Source organism: Panthera pardus, unplaced genomic scaffold, assembly GCF_024362965.1.
Source record: "Panthera pardus isolate Hobbes unplaced genomic scaffold, ASM2436296v1 HiC_scaffold_12, whole genome shotgun sequence".
In the NCBI taxonomy this organism is placed as follows: Eukaryota; Metazoa; Chordata; class Mammalia; order Carnivora; family Felidae; genus Panthera; species Panthera pardus.
In genome coordinates this window covers 42,314,814-42,331,773 of record NW_026526677.1, presented here as the reverse complement: position 1 = coordinate 42,331,773, position 16,960 = coordinate 42,314,814, and the positions used below count along the sequence as shown (strand labels likewise).

Sequence of the window (16,960 nt, the reverse complement as noted above, 5' to 3'; positions counted from 1 at the left end):
TCTCTCTCTCTCTCTCTCTCTCTCTCTCTCTCTCTCTCTCTCTCTCTCTCTCTCTCAGAAATAAACATTTAAAACAATTAGAATATAAGCTCCATGAAGGCAAGGACTTTGTGCTTCTCATTGTTCTATCCCTAGCATCTATATCCTACCAGGTAGAACAGTGGAGTTCAGTGAAAGTTGGGTGAATATAAGTAAGTGAAAAACCACATCTTGGCTGGCCTTTAGCCAGAATCTAAAGTGGGGGTCTTAATCTTTTGGGGGGCATGAACCCTTTGGACAGTTTCATAAATCCTAAGAACCCTTCTCAGAATGTTTCTAAGTATTCAAATAAAATAAATATGCTATACTGAAATACAGTTACCAAAATTTTCTTAAATGTGGTATAGTGATATAGGTGCTTCTTTAATAATTCATTATATAAGAAATGTAGTAATAATTATTGTCATTTCAAAGTGGCAATGAGCATAATGCTATTTCAAGATATTTACAACAGTCGTAATGTGATATGAAGATCTCTCTGGTTACTAGGGTGACCAAGGCACAGCTGCTATGGATACCTGTTGTTGCCTGCTTTCTTAATCAAAGAAAACATTGTAGGTTAAAAAAAAGATGTGATTTATCCATTGACTCTTGGGGGTCTGTAGAGCTCAGGTCAGGAAACCTTGGTCTTGAGGGAGGAAGAATGGCTCAAAGGGAGTAATAAAGGCTTTTCTCCCCATTGAAAATCCTTGGACCCTTAGCCGCACAGGGATGTTTTTTGCTCCAGATCCTGGATCCGAGGGGCAAGCCTGCTCAGAGGTGACCAGGAGGTGAAGGGTGGCTGCACATCCAATAGGAGCTGTTTGGGGAGGAGCGCCAGGTGAGCTAACAGAGCATAAAAGGCCTGTGTCCATCTAGCACCAGCCTTCCTGGTAATGCACAGGGGCTGCCAGGCTGCAGGCACAGTCGAAAAAGAAAGACAAGGAAAGGTCCATATAACCTTTCTGGCAGTGCCTACCATTACAGATACTCTCAACAATCTCAAGCAAGGTGCCCTAGCAACAGTCAGAGAATTTCAGATATGAAAAGAACTCACATCAGAGACAGGTGTAAGGCCCAGAGCACAAAACACTATGCATTCTTCAGTATACCCAGTAACATGGATGCTGTACTGCCCAAGGGGTCCACTTTCTGGCCCCTAAAAGAACAATGCTTCAACCCAAAGGAAAGGGAACTCTTTTGCACGAAGGAAACCACAACCCTCTGTGGAGAACCAGCTGAAAACCACTAGACTTGTCTGCAGTAGCTTTTCTCTGCTCTCAGACCCTGAGGATCCCCACAACAGGGAAATCCCACCCCACCCCCGACCAAACACACGCATGCCTTCTATCTCTGAGACAAAAGATTTAGGGAACACTCTTGGTGAAGTCTTTCTAAGAAAATTTTTTTTTCAAAAAGAGAAGAATCTATGACACATTAAGGATGTTTTTCTAAATCTGTTTTCACACCTCCCAGTGAAGTGTTAAGATGAAATATATATAGTTACAATCAGTTACTTTGACCATATTTCAAAAGCTGTCCTAAAAAATTACATACATTATCCTGTTGGCCTAGTAGCAAAAACACTGAACCCCAGAAAGGAAGGCTTTCTGAGTAAGACTTTTAGGCTGCAAAGGACCAGTCTGAAACCCACCGAACACAATGTTTTCAAAGCCAGTCATCAGCAGGAGAGGCTTCTGAACCAATAAAGAGAAGAGTATTCCTAAAATGACAACAATGAACATTAGTTCAAATCACTTTCCACCTCCTGCCATGTGTGTGCAGGAGGTGACCAAAATCAGACGTGGAAGAAAAGCAGAGAGAAAGAAAAAGAAATTGTCTTCCCTCCCTTTACAATGCAATTGAAAGAGAATAGAGTTCATGTTCAAGTTCTGTCACCATCATCTCCCAGCTTTGTGACTTTGAGCAAGTTTCTTAAGCACTCTAATCCTCATGTTCCTAAGCTATAAAATGAAGCTAATAATACTGGCCTCACCCATTGGCTCTCCACAACATTAAATGAGCTTCAATCCACAGCAACTCTGGAGTCATCAGGGATAGTGACAGTCAAGGGAAAGAGAGGGACAGCTCAAACCTGGCAATGGACAAAGCTGAAGCATCAGCCCAGAAAAGAAAGGTAAAAGATGAGACTGATTTTCCAACCACCACCCCCACAATGGACTCCCAGTCAAGACACTGATGCAGATTATTACCTTCCAGTGATACCATAGACACCATATACCAATGCTTTCTTTAACCCTTACAGAGAACAGTGGCTGTGTTATCATGTGCTTTTCCATGATCCTTCAACGATCTCTGGCTGGCAAACTTGACCTCTGTTCAACGTCTGCTTTAGTACCCACCATCTAGTACTCATCTTATACCTTCAACATGGGAATAGCAAAGCTACATGAGTAGTGGGGGCAGGAGCCACTACCCCACTTGAAAGGCTCATCATTGCCCTGCATCCTGAGCAGTGTGAGAGGGCGTTCCCCGTGGCTACTAGCACCAAAGGCTGCTGCTTCAGTGCTGAGACTTCCACTCAGCTGTCAGTAAAGTATAACTTCAACACTCCCCCATCCTCACCATCCCTGGAGGACCCAAGAAACAGCATCAGTGAAGGAATGTGTGGAGGTCGCTAAAGGAGATGGCCTCAGGATTCCCCAGATTTGGGCCTGACCACCACCTTCCTGGAGCCTCCACACCTGGCTCTGAAGATGCTAGAGGGTGTAAAGGACTGCCATCAATTATCATTGCCACACTCACTCCACATGGCATGGTGACAAAGTAGAAAGGGGGTTCTACTGTTGAAGGGATTTCCCTTGGGATCCAGAGGGATTTTTCCGGGATCCAAAAAATAAACCAAATTTGATTCTACTTGCTTTTCAACAAGATAAAGTGGACAAACTCAAAAACCCTTCAACATGAGCCACTGACCCTGAATATAGGTCTTCATAATATAATTGATGTAAGTCCATTATGAGGGACCATCACTTGCACTACGTGGCTGGATACTAGTTAGACTGGCTGATTACAGTGATAAGAACACATGAGGAGGAACCCATATGCAATCACAGGACTAGCAGTGAGAGGAAAAGAGGGGTCTGAACACTTGAGCAAGGGTGGGGGACTCAGAAGCTCAGATACAAATGAAAGCACTTGTGATGCTATTCTTGTTTAAAGAATTTATAACTTTGTTAACATGCACCTGAAGTGCTCTAGCTTCTTAACTTCTCCTTTCCCCCCACAGAAAACAACTGCTTTTATGAAGCCATTTTTGGGAACACAAAGTTTCTTAGGGTGGAATTGCTGCACTAGATGGGAAGGGGCAGTACCTTAAAGGAATACTTGCGACTTATACGGTCCTCAGGGGCCACAGGCGAGATCACATAGCTGGGCAGAGGGATGCTCCCAAGGACAGCTTCTTCTCGGCTGTCTTTGAATGGAAAAAAACACATCAGAATAACCTGCTGTGGTACCTTCCTTGGGTTGGTCCATCCCACTGCCCCAGTTCAGGGTTCCAAGTGTCTTCCCAGGACTACTGCAATCACTGACTGTCCACTCAGGTGCCCCCTGGAGACCTTTGTGCTAATGCTGGAACGACACAGGTGAAACAGACAGAGGCAGAGGCAGGCATGTAAACGTGCTCAGCACCACCTGCTAACTCCTGAAATACAACAGTTTACAAAATGCTGTGGGAACACAGAGGCAGAAGTGGCACACAGTCTGGGGAAGTGGAGAAGGCTTCAGAAGGCAACATTTAAAGTGTTTTAAAGGATGGGGAAGGGCCTTCTGTGAGGAGCAAACCTCACAGGCAAAGTTAGAGCACGTGCAAAACATCCTACCTTCTACATCTATTTTCTTCCTCTTCTAAACCATCTTCATTATAGAGGTAACTTCCTAATGATAGAGTTGGTCCTGTCGCTCTCCTACTCAAAAGCACTTGCTGCCTGCTCACTGGATGCAAAATGAAACCCAACTTCCTCTGCCTGGTGTCACAGCCCTCTTGCATTTTGGTCCTTACTCACATCCTGAGCCTTCTTTCCTAGTATGTCCTGCATGCAAAATTCACTCGGGCCTCACAGGTCTGTCATTCCACCTTCTTCTGCTTCTAGAACTTTATTCAACTTGTCTCCTCTGCTTGAAATGTCCATCTCCCCCATACGCAGAAGCAAAGCTCTACCCATCTTTACAAGCCCAACTCAAATCCCATCTGTTCTAAAAACCCTCCTTAAATTCTCCAAATATGGAATTTCTTGCTCCCCCTGAATTGCTTAAGCACACTGAATGCCTTCTAAAGCACCTAACACAGACTAGTCTGTCTTAAAAGTAAACTCTCTCTTCCTCCATGTTTTGAGCCTTACTTCTTTCTCACTATTGCACAGCCCCTAACTCTATGTGCTGGGGCTCCATAAATGTTCATGTGGTCAACTCAACTCACCAGCTGTCCATCCAATATAAATATAGTAGGGGATAGATCCAGACAGCAGGTTACAAAATACAATGATTTATCTGTACTTCCCACCTCTCCAGATTGTGTCAAAGGTATACCTATGTCCTCAAAAGGGTAGAAGCTAAGACAACTCCAGACTTGGAGACCCTAAGTAGCAGACAAACTGGATCCTATTTATTTTAACTCAACAAATGGCACTTCCAGTGCAGGGACTGGTATAAAATGAAGTGACCAACCACCCACATATGTAAAAGTGAACACTCTGGCAAGGAGATACACTCTAAATTAGCTCAGGCCACTGGTCCAGTCACTAGATTTGAGAACATAACCACCTGTTATCACCTCACCACCCCCTCCAGCACAAACAGCCCTTGGTGGCCCTAGCTGCAGCTCACCTTTATAGTAAAACAAGCAATAATCGGCAAGCACAAACCACCTCCTTTTCCACAGCCTCATCCCAGAACTGTCCTGCAAAGCAAAGCAAACTACTCAGACAATATGTGAGCACACTATTCCCCCTTCCCAATCATGCACGACATGATGCTGCAACCGAGACTTACCCATATCCACTCTTTCATCCAATAAATTAATGAATTAATGAATTTTTATTGCATGGCCATTTTTTTATAGGACATGAAAATTTAGATTCAATGATGGTTTATCCCAAGGAAGTTTTATGTATGTCTTGGAAACAAATTAATGTAAGTATCCTTCTTTTAGAAAGGAAGATATGGATTCAAAAATACAGTTCTTCCATGAAAGAAATAAGCTTTTGGGGAGCCTGGGTGGCTCAGTCCATTAAGCGTCTGACTTCAGCTCAGGTCACCATCTCAAGGTTCGTGGGTTCGAGTCCCCGTGCCAGGCTTTGTGCTGACAGCTCAGAGCCTGGAACTGCTTCGGATCCTGTGTCTCCTCTCTCTGCCCCTCTCCCACTCGCACTTTGTCTCTCTCTCTCTCAAAAGCAAATAAACATTAAAAATAATAATAATTAGGGGCGCCTGGGTGGCTCAGTCGGTTAAGCGTCCGACTTCGGCTCAGGTCATGATCTCGTGGTCCGTGGGTTCGGGCCCCGCGTCGGGCTCTGTGCTGACAGCTCAGAGCCTGGAGCCTGTTTCAGATTCTGTGTCTCCCTTTTTCTCTGACCCTGCCCTGTTCATGCTCTCTCTCTGTCTCAAAAATAAATAAATGTTAAAAAAAAAATTTTTTTTTAAATAATAATAATTAAAAAACAAAAGAAATCAGCTTTTAACAAAAAGGAAGCTATTTATTTACTTGGGTGCTATTCTGTAAAAATATTTATGCTGATGAGAAAATTTATTTACATAGTATGGAACAAAGGAATTTAAGTTAGCTAATTAATCATTGAGGCAAAGTTCTCATTTGATGGAGTTCAATTCTCGATCATAAGGGGCTGATTTTGTCATGGATTTGCCTTCCACTCAGTGTAAAAAGACTTGGATTATCTTGCTATCTAATCGTCTCATACTGTGAATCTATTTTTACTCATCTAAAATCTAAATCAAGGGGCGCCTGGGTGGCTCAGTTGGTTAAGCATCTGACTCTTGGTTTCGGCTCAGGTCATGATCTCACAGTTCATGGGTTTGAGCCCTGTATCAGGATCTGCACTGATAGCACAGAGATTCTCTTGGGATTTTGTCTCCCTCTCTGCCCCGCCCCTACTCACACACATTCTCATGCCCTCTCTCTCTCTCAAAATAAACTTTAAAATAAAATAAAAATACATTTATTAAAAATATTTTAGGTGATTGTGAAAATTCTAAAAAAACTAGGCCAGAGCAGGAAAATAGTAGTGTTGCAAGGTCCGTTTTCTCCCAAATCTAGGAAAATTCCAGAACTTGCTTTTAGCTGTTAAAACTGTTTTCCTTCTGCAAAAGTTTTCAACAAGTTTAAACTTTAAAAAAATAACAAAGTTATTACAGTTTCTAAACCTAAGCACAAGATGAAGTTTGTTCATTCTCTACTTACTAAAGTGCTAAAAACAAATTTAACTTGCTGAATTCATACATTTCTTGGTTATATGTTCTGCACTAACCACATTATCTCTAAGATCTTGCTTTATTTGGAAAACTCCTCTCCATCCTTCCACACCTAGTGCAAATGTCACCTCCTCTGGGAAGCCTTTCAGGACTCCCCCCAAAGAGAGCTACATTCTCTGTGCTGTGTGTCCATAGTACTCCACACAGGTCGCTGTTAGAGTTCCAGCACAGCCACAGTGGGGGCTGGGGAGAAGAATTACTTATAGCCCTTTCCCTCTCCCTCCACATTTCAAAGGAGCATGCTTTTGTTCAATGGGGATGAGGATGCAGATGGGAAAGCCAGGTTACTCAGGTAAAAGAGATGGGCAGAGAGGCAAGGAAAGAGACACAGCCATGAGGGGAAAGGGTACCATTGAGAGAGGTGTCAGCACAGTGTCTGACAGAGGAGGCTGGAGAGCTATGGGAGTTACCAAGGGGAGACTGAGGGAGATAGATTTCAAGGGGACTTCTAGGGATTTCTTCTGTGTGGCGTGCAACATAATGCCCTCCTCTGTCTTCTTGTAGAGCCTTTAGTAAAAATCCACATCATTCCCCTTGGTGTTTGATGTGTGTTTTTCGGATGGTATGATATGTGAGAGACTGAGGGCAATAATAGGACAGGTGAGAGATGTGTCTGTTTTGGGGTGAGGAGGCAATGAGCTGGATTTGGCTGATTTGGAATCTGAGGGGCTAGGGGAGCTAGATATGTATGCTAGACTAAGGGAGAGGAAAAGATGGGGTTTTTCAGCCAAATGATAACAAAGGCAAGTGCCGGCAGGGGATTGGCAGGAAGGCTAGATTTGTGTGACCCACCCACACTAGTGCTTGGGTCCCAGGGCAGCCAGTAGCACTGGGGGCCCATGTGGTCAAGTGGGTTTGGGGAGGCAAGGTGTAACCACTGAGCAGACAAACCTGCTTCAGATGAACTCAGGAAGAGAGAGCTTATTAGGAGTCTATTTGCAGCTCCCAGGGGCCAAGATAAGGAAGACAATCAGCAAGAGTCATTCCCCTCCCTCACTCTCCCTTCCCAGTCTCCTCACCTGCTTGTGCAGCCACCCCCTCACCACCACTGGAACATTGGGGTTCCTCCGGATGGCCTGGTCCCTCTTCCCAAAGCTGTGGACTTTATTGCTGGACTTCATGATCTAGGAAAAAGCAGACTTGAATTCTAGCAGCAGGGGAAATTATGGAGTCACAAAAAGCACCTGCATGATAAGAGAGCTGCGGGCTCCTCCGCCTTACTCCAAGCAGCAGCACCTTGATCGAAAGAGACTGGAATAGGTGGGCACATGGCCACAGCATTTCAATTAAAAGGCGAATCCAGGCCCTAGCAAGCTTCCCATCCGGCTCACAGAGAAAAAACATTTAAAGGGATTTTTCAGTCAACTTTCACCAGCAGCTATTGGTCCTAATATGTCCTAGTCTTTCTGGAGCAAAGCTACTTTTCAGTCACAAATTTTGCCAATTTCCAGACATCTACCCCTTCCTATCTGCAGTCCTTAGCACTCACCCCTTCTCTGCAATGCCTGTTCTCTTCCCTGTTCCTCAATGCTCCCACATCTCACCTTTCCTCAGGACCACCTGTCACAAATCTCACCAGGGAGTCTCTAACACACCTGTGAACAGAGGCATGGCCCTCCCAAGACAAGCCAGAAAAATGAAGAATGCACACGGGGACCTAGGTGTCAATCCTGGTTCTGCCAGCAATCACCTGTTTTCTTGGACAAGTGACATAACCCCAACTGGTTTCCATTTCCTGATCTGTCATTTGGGGAGGATACTTCTTACAAGCCTCCCTCACAAAATAATAGTGACAGTCAGTGGGCATCTGCAAAATAGTAAAGGGTGGAAGGAAGGAATGAGTGGCCAGGAGCTCACCTTGGGGCCAGGTTTGGCCTCCACGGTCGACGTGGTTCCAGCTGTGGATGTTTCACTGACCATGCTGGACGGTCTTTGGTTTCTCTCTTGCTTCGACATATGTGGATGTGGCCTGTGGGAAAACACAGGAAAGTCCAGTAAGTACCAGGCTGCACTGAAAGTGGAATCTGAGATTTATCACAGACAAGAACTGGCTGATATGCCTCAGACAACCCACGACTGATCTTTTGGAGACCACCTGAGTCTAGACTGCATCCAGAAGACCACAATGTCCATGTGCTTCAGGGAGTCTAGAGGATAACAGATGGTCCACCTCCATGGCCTGACAACCCACCAAGGGGCCAAGGCCATCATTCCTGCCTGCTGTCCTAAGGTTCCCACATTTACGCTCTTACTCGGGTTATCTGTGGCAACTGCCCCATCAGATGGGCACCAACAGTTGTACCACTTTTTACACAAACAACCCATACTCCTTACATACACGCGCACACACACCCCTCCATTTCCCTGGCTCCCAAAAGAAGCTGTTTATAATTAGTAACAAGAAATCACTTGCGCACACATCCACACCCCTAGATACATACAGAAAATCACTTACATAAACGCCAGTGGGGCTTGCCTCCCAAAATAGATCACTCAACAAAGAGTCCTATTCTAGGAACACTCTTTTACCCCAAAATAGAACCATCAGAGATATTAACCCCTTGTGCCATGCCTGGAAACAGGAAGCAATGAGACATGCCTGGGTCCCCAATGAAGATCCCCCTCAGTGCATCCCCAACAGCACCGAGTGACACCATGCTTCCCATCGAGAAGCTCTACCTGCCCTGGGAGAGCCAGATCTCTGGGAACATCTCCATATGACATTCAAGAGGCACTACAGAGAACCCTTCTCACCTGCCTCCACAGATCCCCAGCATTTGCCAGAGTCTTTCAAAGCCCGGGTAGCAGCAAATGCCTGCAACAAATTCAATGCCTATCCTCAAACAGCTTGATGCCTGCTTCCCAAACTCTACTAACTCCAGGATCAGCAAGCCGTCCTCAAAGCGTACGTCTCATTGTTCTGTGGCTGGGTTCTCTACAGGCAACACGACCCAGGCAGCTGCAGTAAACTGAGGCTCTCTTCCCTGAGGAGCGGAGACAATCTGAGTTGAAGGCCGGGGCTAGGAGCCTGAGGGGAAGGAGGATCCAGACAGGATGCAGCGAGGAAGCAGCCCTCTGGGTGTCCGTTCACCAGGCTCACTTTTACACAGGTGCCACCAGGCAAAGTCCTAGTTTCCACCTTGGAGATGTGCTGCCTCCTTCAAAACCATTACTGCTGGAAGGATAAGTGATCCTTCCTGCGCCCCAAGACAGAGCCCCGAAACCCTGCACCTCTACTTGTTCACAGAAGTAGCCGTAACCACCGTGCTCTCCACACTGTGCCAGCGGCAGGACCACTGCAGTGGGACTGGCTTTCCAAAGGGCTGAGCTCTGCCGGATGCTTGGCAGCTGGGGGTGCAAGTCCCACCAGGCAGAAAGATCACTGGCTCCTTATCCGCTCAGGCACTCACCCCAGATTCCCCGCCCCCGGCCTCCATCTCAGCCAGACTTTTGTTACTGCTCCCCACTCAGAGAATGTCACCGCACTCAGCTCACTGCTGGCAGAGGCTGCATGCAGCAAAAAGATAATCGCCAACCGGGGGTGAGAAGGGCCCTGAGAGGCTGCCTTGTCCAGTCCCTGCCTCCAGGCAGAACTATGCTCAAAACGTCGGCCTGGAACCTAGTCTTGCCTGACTTTCAGATGTCCAGAGGTTGAGACAAAGATGACTTCTCAGGTTGCATCAGTTATGGCAGTTGTATCTTGGAGCCAGAATTCAGGACACAAAGTCCAACAATATTTGTTTGAGATTTTATCAAGTTTAATTTGCTCCCACTTAAAATACTGATAGAGGATTATTATAGAATATTTGGGAAATATAAGAAAAAAAGCTAAACAAAAAGAAAAAAAATTACCATAGTCTGGTTACCCATAGGAAAACCATTTTTAACACTTGGTATATATACTTCCATTCTTTTTTATATGTCTGGGTTTTGGGGGGTAGGGGAGAAAAGAGTGTTTTTTTCTTTTTATATAACTGTGATCACACTGTGTTTATGATTTCGCATTTTGATTTTTAAAACATAATGTAAACATTTTCTCCATTATTTTAAAAACATCCACATCATTTTATTTTTTATTTTTATTTCTTTTTAAATAAACTCTATGCCCAACATAAGGCTTGAACTCACAACCCCGAGATCAAGAGGCATATGCTCCTCCTCTGTGAGACAAAGGAAAGACTATCTGGATGTGTGACTGGTCCAGAAAATCCAGGATGGACAGCCATTTGCACAACTTCTGTACAATCTTGAGCTCTGACTCTAATCACCTCCTGCTTTCTAGTCTCATGTCCCCAATCCCATCCGGGGATGCTGGCTGGCCAGGAAGCTCCTCCAGACAACAGTGCTGTCCTACAGACTTGGGTGGATGAGGAAAGGGTTACAATCACCACCTAGGAAGCCAATTATGAACAGATTTCAGCTGGAGAAGGACTGGCTGTGGTCCCAACACTGAACATTAGTGAGGGACAGTGGACCACAGTGGGGGGGGGGGTGGCGGGGGGGCAGAGTACAAGAGGAGGAGGAGGAAAAGCATGAAGACAATTCCATTCTTCATTCTATAGAGACCTCTACTCAGCCACACTCAGAGAAAGCTGGCTTATTAGGAGAAATAGCCCAAACTAAATCTGCCCCAGAGAGGGAACCATGTTGTCTCTATAAACAGTGTCTTCATCAGGGCTCTCCATGGGCAGGGACAGCTCCCAGCTGGAGCAACAGTCTCCATCTCTAGCTGGCAGTCCCTGACCTTGCTCTCTGAAAGAGCAAGGTGCACACAGCTACTCACTCAGTCAAGTGGCAAGATCTGCCTTCAGAGGATGTTCCTCTGAATCTCCTCAGTGTCGGTAATGATCTCCCAGGTCTCCTCCAAGGGTGAATATGACTTTTGGAAATAACTAGATGTTATCTGGAATTACAACTAGTTAAAAAAAAAAAAAGAAAAAAAGAAAAAAAGAAAAAAAAAACAGGTGGTGGTCATGCTTGGGTGTGACACCATTTGGTACCCAAAAACAAGGATATAAAAAAGTCTTGGGGTGCCTGGGTGGCTTAGTCTGACACTTGGTTTCAACTTAGGTAATGACCTCACAGTTCATGAGTTTGAGCCCTGCATCAGGCTCTGCACTGGCAGCACAGAGCCTGTTTGGGATTCTCTCTCTCCTTCTCTCTCTGCCCCTGCTCCCTACCCCCTCTAAAAATAAATAAACTTTTTAAAAAAGTCTCAAAAACAATTTTCTGACTTGGCTGAAAAGCTGGCTCTGATGGAAAGTTCTGGATGTTGTCTACCACACTGTTTTGAGAAGTGGGAATATAAATAGTGTTATGTGTATAGCCTCCTGAAGAGAGAGACTAAAAGAATCATCTTATAGGTGTGTTCCCCACTTAAAAGCTTGGTGGGGCAGACAGTGACTTGTCCTCAATTCCTCAGACTGAGGTATCTCCTGACAGGTTTCACTCAAGAACCGTCCCCTCCCCCAGAGAAGAGCCTGTGCCCCTGAGCTGAGCCGCTGTGAAAGGTGGTTCAGTTAACAGCATGCCCTCAGGCACATGAGTCACACAGATCCCAAGAGAGGAGACCGAAAAACCTGCACACGCTATGGGAAGACAGACTCTTGGTGTCATTAAATAAAATCTATTAACTTAAAAGCCTGTTTGCCAGGTTTCTGTACTATCTGGATTCCCAAAGTACAGTGGAACGATCTGAACAAAGACATCTCTTTCTTTGGCTTGGGCTACATGAATGCTGATTATTTTGCTGGAGGGGTGTGGGCTGAAGTTCAAAACAGTGAGCTAGAGTCTTAACTGCCTCTCAGCTGAAATGAACAAAAAAAGAAGTTAGGACTAGACAAAAATCAGTCTGGAGAAAGCCAGTAGGAAAGTGACTTCATTCTACTCCAAACTTCCTCAAGGATGTGTCAAGTGAGCCTGGACAGGAAATCACTTTCTAGGTCCCTCAATTTCCCCCCTATAAAAGGAACTGCTTCTGCTACCTGCACATCCAGGAGTAAATGCATAGAGAACACTGACAGATGTAGTAAGAGGTAGGTTATAAATTCAGAATTTTTTTTTCTGTTGGGTCTGAATTTAGGTGAGTTTGGTTAGTGGGATCCTTGGCTGCCTCTTGGTTAACATTATGAATAGGAGCAAGCTGAAGTGGGATCACAGCAAGACCCTTTTCTACCCTATTGCTGTCATAATAAGTATGTCACCAAGCCAAGAATCACCAACCCTTAGTGTGAGTACACAAAGTCAAGCAAGCAGAGGGATGGAGCTGTACTTGCCCACCACCTATTGTGTGCTAGGCAGTTAGAATACATTATTGCACTTAACCCTGAAAAGCCAGTTTTACCATCTCCATTTTGCAGGTGAGGTAAACTGAGGCTAAGACAGATTAATAGCTTGCCCAAGACAGAAGCTGGACTCCAAAACCTGGTCTTCACAAGAGACACCATCCCATGGCAAGTCCCAGGGTCTGACAGAAGCAGGCTTTTGCTCTTCTCAGCCCCAAGGACCAATCCCCAAACCAAGAGGATCCTGGAGTGGTGGAAAGCCCAGGAGCCCGGAATAATTGGGTCTCAACAAAGCTCCGCAGCTTAGTCACTCCTCCACAAGTCACATCATTTCTCTGGGCCTCAGTTTCCATTTTTACAAAATAGGGTGAAAACTACTCTCATCTCACAAGGTGGTTGTGTGGAGTGAAAGAACATCTTAAAAACTATGAACGCAGCACTAAATGAAAAGCACCGTCATGGCTTTACCAGTGGACACGCCAGAATTTAAATCTCAGCTACATTCTATTTTTATTTCCAAGGCACTTCTCTCCAGAAAATTCAAAGTGCCAAACAATTAACTTCTAAACAATCATTTCCTATAAACACCTCTATGAGCACCTTATCCACGTGGGGCTCCTTTAAAGTACAATAAACTTGTGGGGAACTGGGCTCCTATTCTTTCCCCAGGAGGTTAGAAAGCTATTGGGAATTGGGAATCCTTTATTGAGAAGATGTTATTAGATGTCACTTGTATCCCATCAATTCTTTGGGGGGAAAATAGGTCCCCAAATTCATGTTCTGTCCTCAAGTATTCCACACAGAGAGCTCAGCTAAAATTAGTGCTATGAGAGCAGGGTGTATGAGAAGAGGCATACTCACTAACAACCAGCAAATTTTTTAAAGTGCTCACACCCACCACCTAAGGGGTTTGGGGAAAGCAATGCACAATGAAAAGCAGTAATAAAAGAAAGTTCTTGTCCCAAGCAGGCAGACACCTCCACACCCCCTCTTCTCAGAGAAAGAGACACACACAGACCGCCAACGCTCACTGTATACTCCCAACACCCTGGGGGAGGCTGTCTGACACGGGTTTTCATTCAGCAACTGTGGCCTTGTTACTCAACTATGGCTTTCTGTGTTCTTTCCCCTCCCCACAACTCCCCTCTGGAACACACCCTCATCCCACCCCACCTCAGGAGCTGGAAACCAGCCCAAAGAGCACCCCTCACCTGGCATGAAAATAACCTAGTGAGCCTCATGGGCTCCCCTCCCCATCCCCAAACCCAAACACTGTTCTGAAATCAGCCTGAGTCCTGCTCAGCCGTGTGACCTTGGACCAGTTTCTTGGGCTGTCTACTGTCCAGGCTCCATGCTTCTATCTGTGCTGGGGAAGAACCAGACCTTGACCTCTACTGTTCCTTCCACTTTTGCTTTGCTATTTCAGAGATACTACAATTCTAACCCAAGACACTGGCAAGCCCTCCTCTAGCCTATATCAGCTTCTCTTGGTTTACCAGGCAGCCACGACCCTCACTAGAAAACAGCCTTTTCTAATGGAGATCTGGGCACTTTCCAGACTCGGGAAATAAAAGAGGAGGACAGGAAGGGTACTCGCGGGAAGAAACAAAATGACTGTTTGCAAGCAGCAGCTTACCCTCCACACACAGCCAAGCCACCACTGCAGCATTTTTATCCCGTACAGACAGAGCCTGAGATGTGATTGCTGCCTGGTAATGACTGCATCCCCGGTGCTAATGCCCTTGGGAACATCGACACCAAAAGCCAAGTCAAAAACCAGGTGTCTGAATGAATGAAGAACGCCATCACCACCTCTTCCCCTACCTGTGACTGTCACAAATGCCGACTCCTAGACCAGGAAGGAAAACTGAACAGTCAAGTTTCTGCATCTGCTTGCCAGGTGTTTCCATTTTTCATCATTTTTTTCTGCTGCCATGGCAACCAAATGCAACAGGCAAAGCTAGCCCAAGACTGCCACTCTGGAGAGACAAGGTGCTGGTTATATCAGCCACACAGTCCAGGGCTCAGCAGATGAACAACAGGACAGACTCCTCCAAGCTCAGAGTTGTAGTGTGCCCCCACCCTTATCCTGTGCTCTTTATCTCTCACTGCAAATTCTTACCAACTTGAAACCGCAGGAGGAACAGGAGTCAGCCTCTCGTCTCCTAGCAGCAGGAGATAGCCCACCCCCAGTCCCACAGTCTGCACATGCCTTGAAGAGTCTTGCCCTGCAACTGCAAAATGAACCGCTGAAGGTAATTCTTACCTTCAGCAAGATATCTTTTGGAGTGGTATCCCGAACACCACTCATGACATTCCAGGCAATTCCAACTTACGGTTTCTTTTCCAAACAATCCAATGAGAAAACAGGGGGCTGCTCAGACTCCAACGGAAGGAACAAGCTAACCTCACTAGGATGCCAGGAGAAGCGGGCCAGGCACGGGTCCCCTTGGGGTTAAGGAATCTGGGAGATTTTGGGTGCCTTACAGCTGGCTTCTGAGCGTGGCAGCAGGCTTCTGAACTTCCAGAGCACATACTCTCTCTCAACTAGGCCCCACCTCAACATCAAACGCTTGACAGAGCCTGGGGATCAGTGTACACAGCCTGCTGTCAGTCAGCTGCCAGCGTCACGGCTCCGGAATGCTTCTCTCCTCTTCCCCAAGAGCTGCGGAGGCGGCTGTCAGCGGCTTCCTGGACAGCCCGGCTCTGAGGAGAAAACGCTCCTGTGCATAGCACCAACCACCAGAACCGCAGCCTGGAAGTTCCTTGTGCCAAGGCTATCTCTTTAGGAGGGCTCCCGCCTGTGTCCCGTGAAGCCACAAAGGCCAACCACAAGCTCCAATTCAAGAAAACCACAGAGAATCAGGAAAAGAGACTGAAGAGGAGGAGCTCAAATGCTCCAATCACTGGAAATGAGGCCCTGTAGAAAGGCTTGAGAACATTTTCTGGAGAAAAGACTACTAAGGAGGCCTGGCATCTTTCAAGCAAGCATGAAGTTATAAGATCAAATGTCATTACTGCAGATACAATTAAAATCTCTAGTCTATTTGGCATACCAACACTTAAGTACAACCAAGGAAGAGGACTATCTCTTGAAAACCACTCAAATGAGAGGCAGTATTGGAGTCGTTGGAGGCACAGTATCTGGGGCCAAACTATTTGGATTCAAATCCTAACTGCCACTTACTAGCTGTGTGACTTTTGGCAAGACTCTTAACCTCTCTGTGCCTCAGTATCCATGACTATAATGGTATCTTCCTCATAAGACTGTTGTGGAAATGTACTTAGAAATGTACCTGGCAATGCAGCCACTCTGGAAAACAGTGTGAAGGTTCCTCAAAAAATCAAAAATAGACCTACCTTGTGACCCAGCAGTAGCACTGCTAGGAATTTACCCAAGGGATACAGGAGTACTGATGCATAGGGGTACCTGTACCCCAATGTTTATAGCAGCACTCTCAACAATAGCCAAATTATGGAAAGAGCCTAAATGTCCATCAACTGATGAATGGATAAAGAAATTGTGGTTTATATACACAATGGAGTACTACGTGGCAATGAGAAAGAATGAAATCTGGCCCTTTGTAGCAACATGGATGGAAATGGAGAGTGTGATGCTAAGTGAAATAAGCCATACAGAGAAAGACAGATACCATATGTTTTCACTCTTATGTGGATCCTGAGAAACTTAACAGAAACCCATGGGGGAGGGGTAGGAAAAAAAAAAAAAAGAGAGATTAGAGTGGGAGAGAGCCAAAGCATAAGAGACTCGTAAAAACTGAGAACAAACTGAGAGTTGATGGGGGGGGGGGGGGGAGGGAAGGGTAGGTGACGGGCATTGAAGAGGGCATCTTTTGGGATGAGCACTGGGTGTTGTATGGAAACCAATTTGACAATAAATTTCATATATTAACAAAATAAATAAATAAATAAATGAAACTCATGAACAAAGAAAAAAATAATAAAAAAATATATATATATAGGTCAATACCCCCCCCCAAAAAAAAACTGAGAACAAACTGAGGGTTGATGGGGGGTGAGAGGGAGGGGAGGGTGGGTGATGGGTATTGAAGAGGGCATCTTTTGGGATGAGCACTAGGTGTTGTATGGAAACCAATTTGACAATAAATTTCATATATTAACAAAAT

At 45.5% G+C, this 16,960-nt stretch overlaps 1 protein-coding gene across 13 annotated transcripts in view; it reads right to left on the bottom strand.

Moving 5' to 3' along the window:
* The window catches only part of PLEKHA7 (pleckstrin homology domain containing A7), a 220,662-nt gene that overhangs the window by 68,752 nt on the left and 134,950 nt on the right, over positions 1 to 16,960 (bottom strand). For all 13 annotated transcript variants that reach the window (XR_008421189.1, XM_053899928.1, XM_053899927.1 and 10 more), the window contains 4 exons: positions 8,386 to 8,497; positions 7,548 to 7,652; positions 4,867 to 4,939; positions 3,354 to 3,454 (listed from right to left, as the gene is read on the bottom strand). Coding sequence is in view for 12 of the 13 variants with exons in the window: in XM_053899928.1 (XP_053755903.1) it covers positions 3,354 to 3,454; positions 4,867 to 4,939; positions 7,548 to 7,652; positions 8,386 to 8,497 (391 nt within the window). In the remaining variant the exon portion in view is untranslated. The remainder of the gene's footprint in view (positions 1 to 3,353; positions 3,455 to 4,866; positions 4,940 to 7,547; positions 7,653 to 8,385; positions 8,498 to 16,960) is intronic.